Source organism: Ascidiella aspersa, chromosome 8, assembly GCF_963924565.1.
Source record: "Ascidiella aspersa chromosome 8, kaAscAspe10.2, whole genome shotgun sequence".
Classification (NCBI taxonomy): Eukaryota; Metazoa; Chordata; class Ascidiacea; order Phlebobranchia; family Ascidiidae; genus Ascidiella; species Ascidiella aspersa.
The window spans coordinates 19,112,002-19,124,943 of record NC_139454.1 but is presented as its reverse complement, the minus strand read 5'-3'; the positions used below and the strand labels follow the sequence as shown (position 1 = coordinate 19,124,943).

Genomic DNA, 12,942 nt, shown 5'->3' with positions numbered 1-12,942 from the left:
TCACTGATAAACTTTGATTAGAATAGAGAATATTGCGTAATATTTATTCGCAATTTGAGGTCCTGAGCAGAAACTCATCCGTTTCAGTTCGAGCTATCGGTTCATTTCTTTCGATCGTAGCTATAGGTTTGTTCTTTTCAACTAGGTCATTAGCTGCAGGTAGTATTGTTAAAAGTTAAAATCAATCATTTGTTTGTAATAAATAATTGTTTCATAGAACTGTGTAGTGTCTTTTTTTTGTGTTAATTAATTTGAGGCTTGGGTCGTGAGATGTTCATAAAACTCAGATTTGGGTCGCGCTCAAAAAAGTTTGAGAACCACTGCATTATGGTACGAAATGTGGCCGACAGGTTCAAATGAGTCGCATATCCTAGCTACGTTTATTTTTAGTAGGCTAGCAAGCAAACATCGCATTAAAAAGTTAAGCTGCGAACTACAAATGCACCATTTTGCTTTTACTTTTTTATGGAAACTTAACTTAATAAAAACAGGTATTCCGAAGAAACAATTGTGAAACTGGTGTAACTTATGCTTTACCTTCAAGCCTTTTTTAAATGTAGCGTTCCTAGAATGCACAATTCTTCGTAGAAAGGATACAAACCTAAACAACGTTGCAACTAGAATATCGCCATTCAAACCTAAGTGTAGACTATGTTAAATTACATGGCTATCGAAACTCAAACATGCAAAGATATATAACGTTTGTTTACATTCAATATACCTACCTTTGTACAAGAACACATCCACCCTCGAAGAAGAGGGCGATAACCATCATCACACTGACCAACAACAACAATGTTAAAAGCCGGGTTGGTCTTCAGTTTTTCCAATGAGTCCGGGACCATTGTATAGAAACATTTCTGCAAAGCCTGGAAATCATTCACAGGCTGCTCTGGTTCGAACGTAATGCCGAACAACCCATTAAAGGTCGCAAACCGTTTCGAGTCGATTCGAAAAAAAACAAACAAAGCTTTCGCTTCTGCCATTAATTTCTGCCGTTCCCGACAAAAGACATTGAACGAATGTGTCAAAAAATGTATAAAAAACCTTGACTTGGCGAAACGCCATTGTTTCGAGTCGCTTATGACGTAACAGAATATTTGAGAAACTACTGAATTTGGCAAACTTTTCGGAAATTACAGTCAAATCTTTTACAAATACTGCATTAACACAAACATTAAATTAAAGAAATAACACACCTAATTTATTTTTTTGGTAGTTTTAGGGTATTGTGCGCAGCAAGAACAAAACCAGGCACAAGGAACAAAGGAGTACTGTATCAAAATATTTGCACTGTAGCGTCTACTTCCACGTCCAGGCCTGCGCAGGCGCCCAATCGGGTACTTCAGGTTTAACAATCCAAAAACGCGCTCTCCTATACAGTTCTCTCCCCAAAAACTTTACAAAGGTATCCAGCCAAAACTTTATTATTGGTGACAAGGCTTCAATTGGCAGGACGAGCAAGTATGCAGGCGAGTGAGCGGTTTTCTAAAATCAACGAATAAGCACATTATATATACATTTTACAACACCAAACAACAAATCTCACCGAAACGTTTCTACCTGGATTTTCAATTAAATATGTGTCGGTACGAAGCCACAGTGTAATTATAACATTATATTTAGGCTAGTTATTGTTGGCACAATGAAAACAATTGCCGTAACAATTAACAATAATGACGATTCTTAAAATTACTACACACTGAGTTAATGTTTACATGTACATCTACAACAGTCGACACAACACTTATATATCAGCTTCCGTTCAAATAACTTTCAAATACACAGCAAATGTAACTTTACACATTTAATTCAAATTAAGCTTTTAAATTACTTCTGTAAAGGCATTAACAATAGAACATTAGCAGCTGAAACATTCAGCAAACAAACGGCTACGTTTCTAAAAACGAGGCGACATCGTGACATCATGAGGCGGTGTTTTTAACTAATTAAATTACACAAAAAGGGGAACAGTTTGCAATAATGTAGATTTGCGATGATAACCGGCACTCCTAAGAAAAAAAGTTTTAAAAGTTGTCATATTGTATTATGTTTAGTTTGTTGTTGTTTCGTGGTTAACACCGACTGGTTAACACTATCAAAAAGTACAGCTATATCTGCTATGTAGCCAACCAAAGCCTCGCGCGCAAAACAGTCACAGTTAGACAACCTTTTAGGAAACTGCTTCAGTTAAAAAATGCCGTTGTTACACCAATACAGGGTATTAGAGCAGACAGCGAATAGCGAGGAACATTAGCTGCGCCAAACTCGACGTATTTAGCAAGAGCGTTGTTCATTGTCGAATACACACTTGCTTATCAGCCAAACCGCACGAATAACCAAAGAGAAAAAAAACCTGCGTTTACGGTCGACCAAACAAAAGACGAAAAACGGCGTTTTGTGTTTTATTGTGGTTTCGCATTAGTTTAAGACGCTTGACCTAATTACATTAAAAACATTTGGACAGTTTGTAAATCCTTACGAAAATGAACAAAAAACGATAATATCACTTATAATAAACCTTTTTTTTCTATTAATAAAATAAATAGCGAAAAAACGAACAAGAAAAACAAATCAAAATAGTAAAGCTCTCAAGCAGCTAACGACCATTTACTTTTGTGTTTTGTCATACTTCCTCTTTTTAAAGCCGAATATCGCTCGGAAGTTCGCACAGGTAATAACATCATAAGAAATCGTAACATAGTCGGGACAGCTTCGGCATATTTACATTAATAAATAACATATCGCGCGCATAAAAGGACACAATTCACAAATGTTTTGCACGGTTCATTTTTGTGCACTCCAAAGAGTAATTGCTCGCGGGAAAAACACACGATATTCGTAGTTTAGTACTTAACCACGCACTCACGTTTTCCCAGTATAGACACGTAACAGGACACAAATAAAACAAGTGGCACAGGGTTTCCGTGGCCTTTTTGCAAAAAGTACATTGGTTAGATTCGGTTTTACCAAACGAATAAAGGGAGTCATTTGTAACAATTGCGCCCAGTTAAACTTTATCTAAAAGCTTCTTAGTTTGTTTTTGATTGTTGAATTGTAGAAGGTGCGGTAAATTTTTTCCCATGGCAGACGTGCAGTCGTGCACTCCCGCAACTTAATGTCCGGTGCCATTCTAATTCAGCTTTTGGAGGAAAGAGGATGGTTGTTTGTATTTTTTCGTAAACCGTAAATAACCTAGGGGGTCTCGGGCTGGAGTGGTATGAACACCCCTAGCGGGTACGGGCAAAGCCCAAAAATTTTTACGTTTTGTGTATCATAGACGCTAAAAACGTCGATTATTAGGAGGTTACGACTGATTAAAATTGACTGTTGGACGCTAGAAAAACGCAACACCATGTTGACGCATTCAAGTCACGTTACTTCAATAGTGCGCGAAACGCTACAAGCCGGTTTAGAAAGGGTTGTACCTAATATTTTATACCAGGATTTCCCAAAATTTTTGCGAACCATTTAGAGCAGTCGTTTCAAACCTTTTTTTTCGCGCGACTATTTTTTATTTTAAAACAATTTCCCGACTAAAATTTTGATCTATCACACATAAAGCAGATTTCTGAAAGGATTGTTTTAACATTTGGGAAGAATGTTCCGATTGACGCCAAATGTACGCATATCTTATGACTAATGTTACGGTTTAAGTCTGCATATACGTGTCCTTTGGATTTGCTTGTCTTGAATTCTCAAATATTTATTCATCACTACCAATCTACCATGCCTATGATTTGAGCTGCATAACGTTTACTATTAAACGCACTATTACACATAAAACATGACAATTGTTTGTTATTGTTATGCATGCCATGAGTAAAAATTATCCCTAAAAACCTTAATTGTGACAGCGTAATAGATTTGTGACGTAAATATTATTGCCTTTGATAGGCGCTGTTTAATCAGTGCCCTGCGAATCTCTTTAAGCTGGGCTTTGAACTTAAACTTTGCTTTGATCGAATACAAGTTGCAACCTGTTCGACTATGCAAATCAACTTATTTAATGTGAATTGGAATTTGTTTGGCACAACTGTATGTTGTTTAACTTTACCAACTTAAACTAGCCTAGTGTATTTTTGTGTTTTTTAGACTTTTTGAACTAAATAACTTTGCGGAACACCAAACAAAAGTTTATAAATACCAATGCATTAAAATTAACAATAACAAGTTCTTTCAGTTTTTCTTAGTGCGATATCTGGGACTGTTTCGATGAGCACAGAAATAGTATTCAGGTTGTCTTACAATCATTGTAACGCAACGTCAACCAGCGAATGAACTGTTACTGTACGATATAATATTGGTAAAATAACTCCTTTAAGCAACTATTTCTGCCTAAGAGAAGCATTTCGATTAACGATCTTATAAAATCGATTGATCTCTACTCAGAACCATCTGCAGAAAAAAAACATAAGCCTTAGCAGAAGGACTTATATCTGTTAAAAAAACGTCTCCAGTGTTTAAAGTCTTCCCTAGAAAAATTATCTTGACGTCTTGTTTCCGCTAAATTTTTTAATTACCTTACGTTATTTCAGCTGCTGCCTGGTAGCCTATAGAACTACTGAGATTAAAGGGCGGTAAGTCATATACACGCTAATATGGTTTATTTTAAACTTGTAAGTGTAAGTATAATAATTACAACTGTTAACTTTACACGAGTAATTGCATAAATGTGTGGGAAATCAAAATGAGACAATACCCGAAAAAGGTCGTGGTTCTGGCTATTTATAACGATGTGTTCAAGTGACCAAACCATTCAAAATAATACAAATAGGCACGAAAAAACGGAATTCAAACTAGATACACTCTATTGCCTCAAAAATCGATCTGAGGAGTTAAAAAATCTGTGAAAGTTCATTACTTTTTATTTGCTTTTTCACCTGTTAACTACATCGTCGGCTATTAATTTCCTTTGCAACTTTACTTGTTTAACTGCGAACTGTCAATTTGACGTCACAATCGCGAGGGGAAATCGCTGCAGATGGAATTGGCTTGTCCAATGGGGGCAGATAATCATGGGCGCTGCGCACGTGAAACTTTTGCAGGATCTTCACGAAAAAGATGAAAATCTCGACGCGCGCCAAGCTTTCGCCGAGACAAAAGCGCGACCCGATTCCGAAGGGAATTACCTTGTTGGAACTCACGAACTGACCGCTGTCGTCGATGTGCCGGTAGGGATCGAACTGCTCCGGATTGGGCCAATCGTAGGGGTCAGAAAGAATTCCTTGCACGTTCGAAAATACCTGAGCGTATTTACACTTATGTAAGACTACAGTGATGGAAATACAAAGGAAACACCCTAGGGAGGACTTGGTACTATTAATTTCCTTTAATAAAGTTGTAAAAAATATAGCATTTAATATTTGACGCTGTTCTGGTTAGGTTTCTACTTACTCCACCTCCTACTACAAGACCCAGTTAATAGTGCGACGTATAGCATAGATGTGGATCAAAACGCAATTTTTTAAGCGTTGTTGTGCTTGCTAAATATACTTCACAAACCGACTTTCCTTCTTTCCAGGGTTTTGTTGACATTTTGAAAAACAAAACATTTTTTACGAAAAACATTGCCGTTGATATGTGTTTCCATTAGTTTTAATTAGGAATGTCCAACACTTTTATTGGTATCCCAATTTCGAAAAAAGCCTATAGCGTCTTCAGATCCGATACCAAATGACGTCATTTTAGTACCAAAACAATCAAAAAAGACGAAATTTAAACGTTAAAAGATTTTTTATCGGTTGTTTGGCCAAAATTTGCTGAGGTGTTAAAAAGTTTATTTAATTCCAAAAGGTGGACCTGTAAGTATGTATATTTTAACCTACTTTATTCTAAATTTACCTTTCAAGGTAAAATAGCCGCGTTCGAAATTATAGCTAAATAATTATCAAATGGATATCGGTGCCAATTCGATCTACGATCTTGGCATCGGGTATCTTTGTGATCCGATAATACCAGACATCCCTATAGTTTTAATGTCCCCACCTTTGTGCCTTTTGGAAGAACGTATCCTCCCAATTTTACTTCTGTAGTCGTAAGATGTGGCCCAAGTGGCGAAACCACACGGAATCTCATTCCTTCTTCAATGAAGGCGCATGTTAACGGCATTTCCATACGTTTCGCCATTGTTGGGGTTCCAGAAACATCTGAAGCATATACATTCATCCAATGTTTGTGAACAACGAACAATGAAAAAAAAAACTATTCGGTTTTAAGCATTAGCAAATTCTCTCAACGTTTGAAAGTTTTATGTTGCTGATCCACGTGCGTTAACCAACATAAATGATAAGGAGTGAAAACTATTTATAATTTATTTATTTTATTTTTTTTACATAATATATATTTAATAAATTTTAGAGATTTCATACTGCTCCATCAAGGGTTTCCACCCAACAGCCTACATTTGTAAACGTTTGAAAAAATCCACATATCTTCTTTTAGTCCTATTCTTATTTTTTTCCGATATCAAATGATGTCATTAGTATGAAGAAATAAGCGGATTTATAAGGTAAAAATGCAACTATAATGCTTTAGGTTCTTAAGCTAAATTTTGCTGAAAAATTTAAATAATTAGGTTTGCTCAATACTAAATTTACTACTTTCTGATCAACGTGGAAACGTTGCGGTCGGTTGCAAACCAGGTCCGAAATTCAATTAATTTGGTTTCGTATCGCTACCCATTCCACAAAAGTATCGACCGAATAGCTGTTGTTAGATCGTATTTGCCAGTAATTACCGATTTCTATGAGACATTGGTGCTGTACCGTTGTGAACTTACTTTCTGATCATAGTTGCCATTCTAGATTATTTTAATCTAGATTTAGATGTTTTGGTTTGAATCTAGATGTAGGATTAAACAATCTAGATGTTAGATGTTTTTTTAGATTATTATAAAAAAATGTTGTATAATCTAAATTAGTGACAGATTCGCTATTGACGATAAATATTTCAGTAATTTCAAAAGTTTTTTTTTTGCAAATTGTGAAAAAAATGATGAGATATAAAATCGAAATTTCAGTAACTCGTCAAGTTCAGTAAAATGTTTTATAAAGCAGAAGTCTTAAATCTAAAGCATCAAGCAAGTCCCTTTATGCAACTTTATACGGCATTAAGCTTTTAATGTTGATATTTTGTCCAAAAGTATTGAATATTTTTCAAAAATCATTTTTAGATTATTTTTTAGATTTCTCCATAAAAATCTAGATGTTTTTAGATTATTTTTTTGATAAATCTAGATGATTACTGTGAGAAAAAAATGGCTACTATGTTTCTGATACATGCGGTTTTTCCTTTTCGCCTGACTGTCGTGGTGGAAGTTGTATTGCTGCTGTTTTGTGTAAAATGAAGTATTTGTTACTCGAAAGATTATTCTTTGTGAGTTGCGTTGTGTATAATGTGGATTTGCAGCCCTTATATTATGTCAATATGTAAAGTAACCTTTGCTAAATTTACTACCACAAGTAGTCAGTTTGCCCAGAAATATGGCTTCGCGTATATGATAACGTCTTTATGTAGTATTTACACTGCTCTTGTTTTGCAGTGCCTTTTCTTGTGAACTTTATCAGAGTGAAATCTCACTCCTTCTTGACTACATTTGCCTTAAGTCTTGGTAAGTTTATGTTTATGCGTGTGACGTCATAATGAGGCCTTGTTTGTTAAATTGCTTGTTTTATTTAGGCGTTTGATAAGTAAGTGACGCTGATTACTTCGAATTCTCCCGGTTCCCCAAATAGTTGGTGAGCATAATATTTGAATTCGTACCACGAATTAATCGTATTTGACACATTGCCTTTTGTGTAGAAACCGTCCCCTTCTTATATTGTGCCAACTTCTTTGACTTCCCTCATTTCAACAACAAGCTTCAAATTCAAACTGTGTGTGGTTGTTAATAGGCTGTATTAGGAGACGCGTTTCGCTACAAGGACTTAGCCTCATATACCGTTCTGCGCATAGACCGGGGCGCATATAACGAACGTTATAGCTAGATAAGTACTTGGCAACGGGTATAACAACTCCGTTAAAAAAAATTCTACATAGCAATTCACCTTACCTAAAACGTTGTTGATTTCGTCGTTGATTAACTTCTGCCAATGCGGAAAGTTCATATAAATCACAAATAGCCAAGAAATCAAGTTGCTGGTAGTTTCGCTTCCAGCCGTTAAAAAATCGCGGCAAATCGTCCTCAGTTGATCATCCTAAATTTCAATCAAGTCTTGAATTATACTTACAAAAGGGCCAACAATCATATCTGTCCAAAGTTTTTTAAAGATTTTGTTAAGGTTTACTTAAAAACTGTTAAAAGATTCAATATAGAAGAAGTAACTTTTTAACGTCAAATGGCTAAATAATTTATCTCTTCGTAAGTTGCCAATCACAAAAAATTATTCGTTTTTTTGTTTAGTTGGGATATTTATTATCACAGCACCATTTTTCAAGTATAGTAGCATTTTATGCATTTCCTATTTCTTAGGAAACATATTAATACAAAAATAACGCTAAAAATAACTGTGATGATTTATTTGAAATATAAAAAGAAATCATATGGTGTAATGAAAGAATCATATGGTGTAATGCAGGGCACGCCAAATGATTTAACGCGCACGTTATATCACCTTAAAAAAAATGCAACCATTACATCACTATCACATTATTAACATTATTATTAAATCACTAACACTAGCACTAACTAAACTGTTGCACACATTTCAAGTTCGATCTGCAGTGTCACAAATTAGTGTCTTAATTGTTGTATTTAATAATATTTTTTAAGGGCGTTATACTTGTTGTCTATTACGACTAACCGTTCGTATTACGTCACAATGCCCTAAAATTGGCGTGATATTTACTGCGGTAAAGCAGGGCATTCTACATTAAAGGACGCACGTGTGTTTTTGTGCGACTGAGAAACCTAGCTTAATGCGAAATTGATAGTTCAGTTTGTTTTTTTCAGCAGGGTTAAGGTATGTTTACAGAATTTAACTTATGAAATTAGGTTTAATGGCGTCTCCCAAGATACGTAAATTAGATGTCAGATCACAGCAGGACTGCGGTGTCGCACTCGGGACTCGAGAAAGACTATAGGTAAAACTACCAGAGTCCGACATGTGCGCATGCGCATAACCAGATTTTGAAACTCTAAGGCAGCAAACTGTTACGATGGAATAGCATATGGCGGCATATTTTCCATGAGCCCTACGAAGGATTGCGGATTATCCATCTTATTTTAGTTACTTAAAGCGGGTAAATACAGGCTGCAGAGCCTGAGTCGTACTCGGGTTGTTTTTAACCGACCCCGCAGCCCTGCTGGTTGCCAGTGCAAAACCAAACATAGAAAAATGTTTGGCACGCGAGTTGTGGATATTTTGAAATTATTCATAATCTGGCACACTGTATAATACAAAAGGTTGCCGACCCCTGGTGTAATGACTTTGATGTTTGCTAACAATTTTCTTACACTAAAGCCTGCTTCCTTGGGTTGCTTTACACTTTGCTGTTTGAACAAGAAAGCATCAATGTAGTCTCCAATGTTATTGGGGTCAAATTTTCTTTTATGTTCATCTATGTTTTGTTGCATTGCACCTAAATGAAAATTGAAGGATTTTGAAGCAAATTTGTTAGATTAATTTTATCGTAAATTTCTCTGTATTCTGACATTCGTAATGTGCGTAAATTCTATCCTACGTAAACTTAAACAAAATAAACCCAGTGTATTGCTTCGTGAGAATGTTAAACGTGTTTTTTAAGCAGCTTGTCGGATTAACGATTCTCTCAACAAAAACTACGCCTTCAAATTTTACAAACGCAACAAACGAAAGTATTGTTGATCGATTTAAGATGCACGTTTAGGTTAGAAGCAGGTTACCTATTTATGGCCTTACATTACGTAGTTGTGTCCGAGTTAAACATATGTTGAAGCCATATGTACAAAACACTATTCTTTTATATTACATTTGGCAAAAATAGAGTGTTTAATTATGTAGAAAACATAATGCAATTTGCAATTAGACGGAAAACATTAGTGGGTATCAGAAAATAACACGACAATCAGTTTAGACATTATACAACGCACCCAAAATGTAATCCATATTTTTTCTAAAAGCTGTCATCGCCGCGTTGAAGTAGGGAAGCTCGGTCACATTAAAGATAAACAATATACCAAGCCTCGTCGCATACTGTGGATCACCAAATCTGTTTTGAATATTTTCATTTGTATAAATGTTAAATCAATCAATCAATAATAACCATTGCAACTTTTTCAGTTTTACTTACAGCATTTTTAGTGCATGTAACAACTTGCTGAAAGACGGGTCTCCATATTCAGAACGCGTCCCGAAAATTGTTTGCGAGATAGCGTTTGACGTCGCTTGATACAAGCAACCCTTTGTATAAAAGCTCATTTTTAAACTAACGTTAATTTGTAAATCGTTAAATTTAAATTATTTTGCCCAACTGCACTTGTATGATAAAATAAAGGCAATTTGGCAAGATAAAACTTGGTAGTTTCAACAGCTGTCTATAGTCGATAATTTAGTGGTTTTTGTAGAAAATACCTTTAAATCAACTTGATTATCAACTTTGATTATTGATTATCGCGGTTTTGAAGCTCCTCCAAATATTGAACGAATAGCTCGCTTTTATTAATAATCACGGATTCCATTTTCTGTTTTGCAAGTCCATTTCTTAAAAAACATTGGCATTTATTTAGGTAGGCTAATTCCAACCTTAAAAATATATCAAACTGTGAGCCAACATATAGATACTTATTTTATATCTAAAAATTAAATGACACAGAAGAAATCTTATAAACATCTTTGTGCTGAAATTTTGTAGTTCATTTTTTATTTTTTCGCAATTGCTACAAAATATTTTTTCAATGGTGTTACTTAGATTCTCAACAATATTATCAGGATGTTGGTTGTTGTGCGAATAGCTTGATTACATAATTTTATTTTTCCGCTTGTTTTCATGAGTAAAATAACTATGAATTTCAATTGATGTTCGCACTCTCTTTTAAAGATTGTGCGAATTACGAAAAAAAAAATGTTGAACGCTAACTTACTCTCGCAAATACTTCAGGGCAAAGTGTTTCTGCTCCTTGAAATCTTCACAGTAGTTTTTAAAGAGTATTCCGTTTCGCTTGGTCATATTGCAAAACAAGTCAACTCGAGGGCGATCAGAGAATGTGTTGCCTTGCTTGACAAGTGCCTGTGATCATTTCTCGTATAAATATATAAGTGGTTTGCAATTCTCAAAGCTATTTAAATGGATGGTGAAGGTTTGATGCAAAAAACGCAATCGAACTTTTCTTATAAATGTTACAGGTTGGTTTTCAAAACTTTGTTTATTTTTAGTGACGTTAACACCTATTAAGTAGGTTCAACTGGTGAAGAAAGTTTATTTCAGTCAAAATTAATTATGGTTATAAAAAAATTTGGTGTTTGTTAAAATAAATTTCGCCATTATCAGAATAACTTTAAGTACAATCTACTAAAAGTATCAGAATAACCTATATAGTTTGACTACTAATATTTACGATGCTTCGTAAGAAATTTTTACTTACCTTCATGGTAGGCCTAATGTGTAGAAGAAAAACGTTTTTTTTAGCCTGGACTAAACACATCATAACTGTGGTCAAATGTGCTGCAGTAAAAACTACGTTTAAAAGTAATTCGTGAAAATCCGGATAATTCGTGTTGTCATGTCTGCGTTCTGATATTTGTACTAAACCTTAAAAAATCGTGTTTAAGGTTTAAAAATCTATCCACATTTATGACTTAAAGCGTCAAAACCTATAACTGTAATTAAAAACTGATTTTTTGATAGTTCTTAAAAATAGTATGTTATGAGAAAGCCTACCTGATTTACGGTCTTGAAATCATTCAAAATAACCATATTTGATATGCCAAGCCGAACAGACATTATCGGTCCATACTTCAGACTCCACTTCTTAAAATCTCTTGCAGGCTCTTCTGACAAAAACGGAAGAACTCCCAACAAAGGAACCCCTTTAGGTCCTGGTGGAAATTTCGGATGCGGAGTCCTTCGCCAATTGATGTACAGTAGGAATCCAACAATGAATAATAAATGCCAAGCGCTTAAACTGAGCAAAGCATCTGTTGCGCATTTCAAAGTATCTTGCAACATATTTTGTATTATTCTGCAAATAAAAAATAAACTTAATCTGTTCGACTTTTTGGTACATTATAATAGAACATAACAGAGGCTGCTTAGACACGTACACTTTTTTTTATTCGGTTTAGCCTAACTGTGATTTTGTGCAATTTAGGTTTAAACCGACAACATTCAATTGGAACAAATAAAATCTGCTCGATTCTCTTTAAAGCTTTGATTGTTAACCGTTTTTTATTTCGCCCCATAATGTATTTTTCTGTTTTCCCTTAAAATCTTAAATAAGTAATCTTGTTAGATAACTGACCACGTTTCTCAGAAACTAACTTTTTTGAGCAAGGCTTGGTTTCTTACAGTGAATGTTTGTTTTGGGGGTTACGAAAATATTATACAAGGTTGTCGCAAAATAAATTACGTCATACCAATGTTGAGTCTGAATCCGATAAAAAGTGAAAGAGTGCATAAAACCAAGTAAAACGTTCGCACGTTGTTTTATTTTCGTAAGATACATAAGCACTCATTTGTTTTTTTAATTTTAAATAAACTTTTGTTTTGCTAATTAATTTACATAACTTCGCCAATGGTTCTCATGCTGCTGAATCTTTAATTTAATACACAGGTTGTTTTCATATCAGTTCCACAATTTCCTAAATAGAATCTCGATTTTAAAGGTGGCCGCGAAACAATCAATTTTAGTTCAAATAGGGCAATGTGCTATTTTGTTTGGCGTCTTAGGGCTCAATTAAAACGAGTTTGCTTAGATCAGTGGTACCCAGTCTTTATTATATCATGTTGATCGTCAGGCGCGGA

At 34.9% G+C, this 12,942-nt stretch overlaps 1 protein-coding gene across 1 annotated transcript; it reads right to left on the bottom strand.

The window, feature by feature from the left end:
* Positions 1-4,685: 4,685 nt before the first annotated feature.
* On the bottom strand, positions 4,686-12,148 carry LOC146136720 (cytochrome P450 2C5-like). The gene is given in 10 exon segments (XM_083395891.1): positions 4,686-5,246; positions 5,989-6,149; positions 8,054-8,198; positions 9,458-9,582; positions 10,073-10,191; positions 10,273-10,382; positions 10,554-10,578; positions 10,581-10,682; positions 11,063-11,208; positions 11,860-12,148. Coding segments are annotated over 10 exon segments (1,536 nt in total). The 5' UTR covers position 12,148; the 3' UTR covers positions 4,686-4,931.
* Between the last annotated feature and the right edge of the window lie 794 nt (positions 12,149-12,942).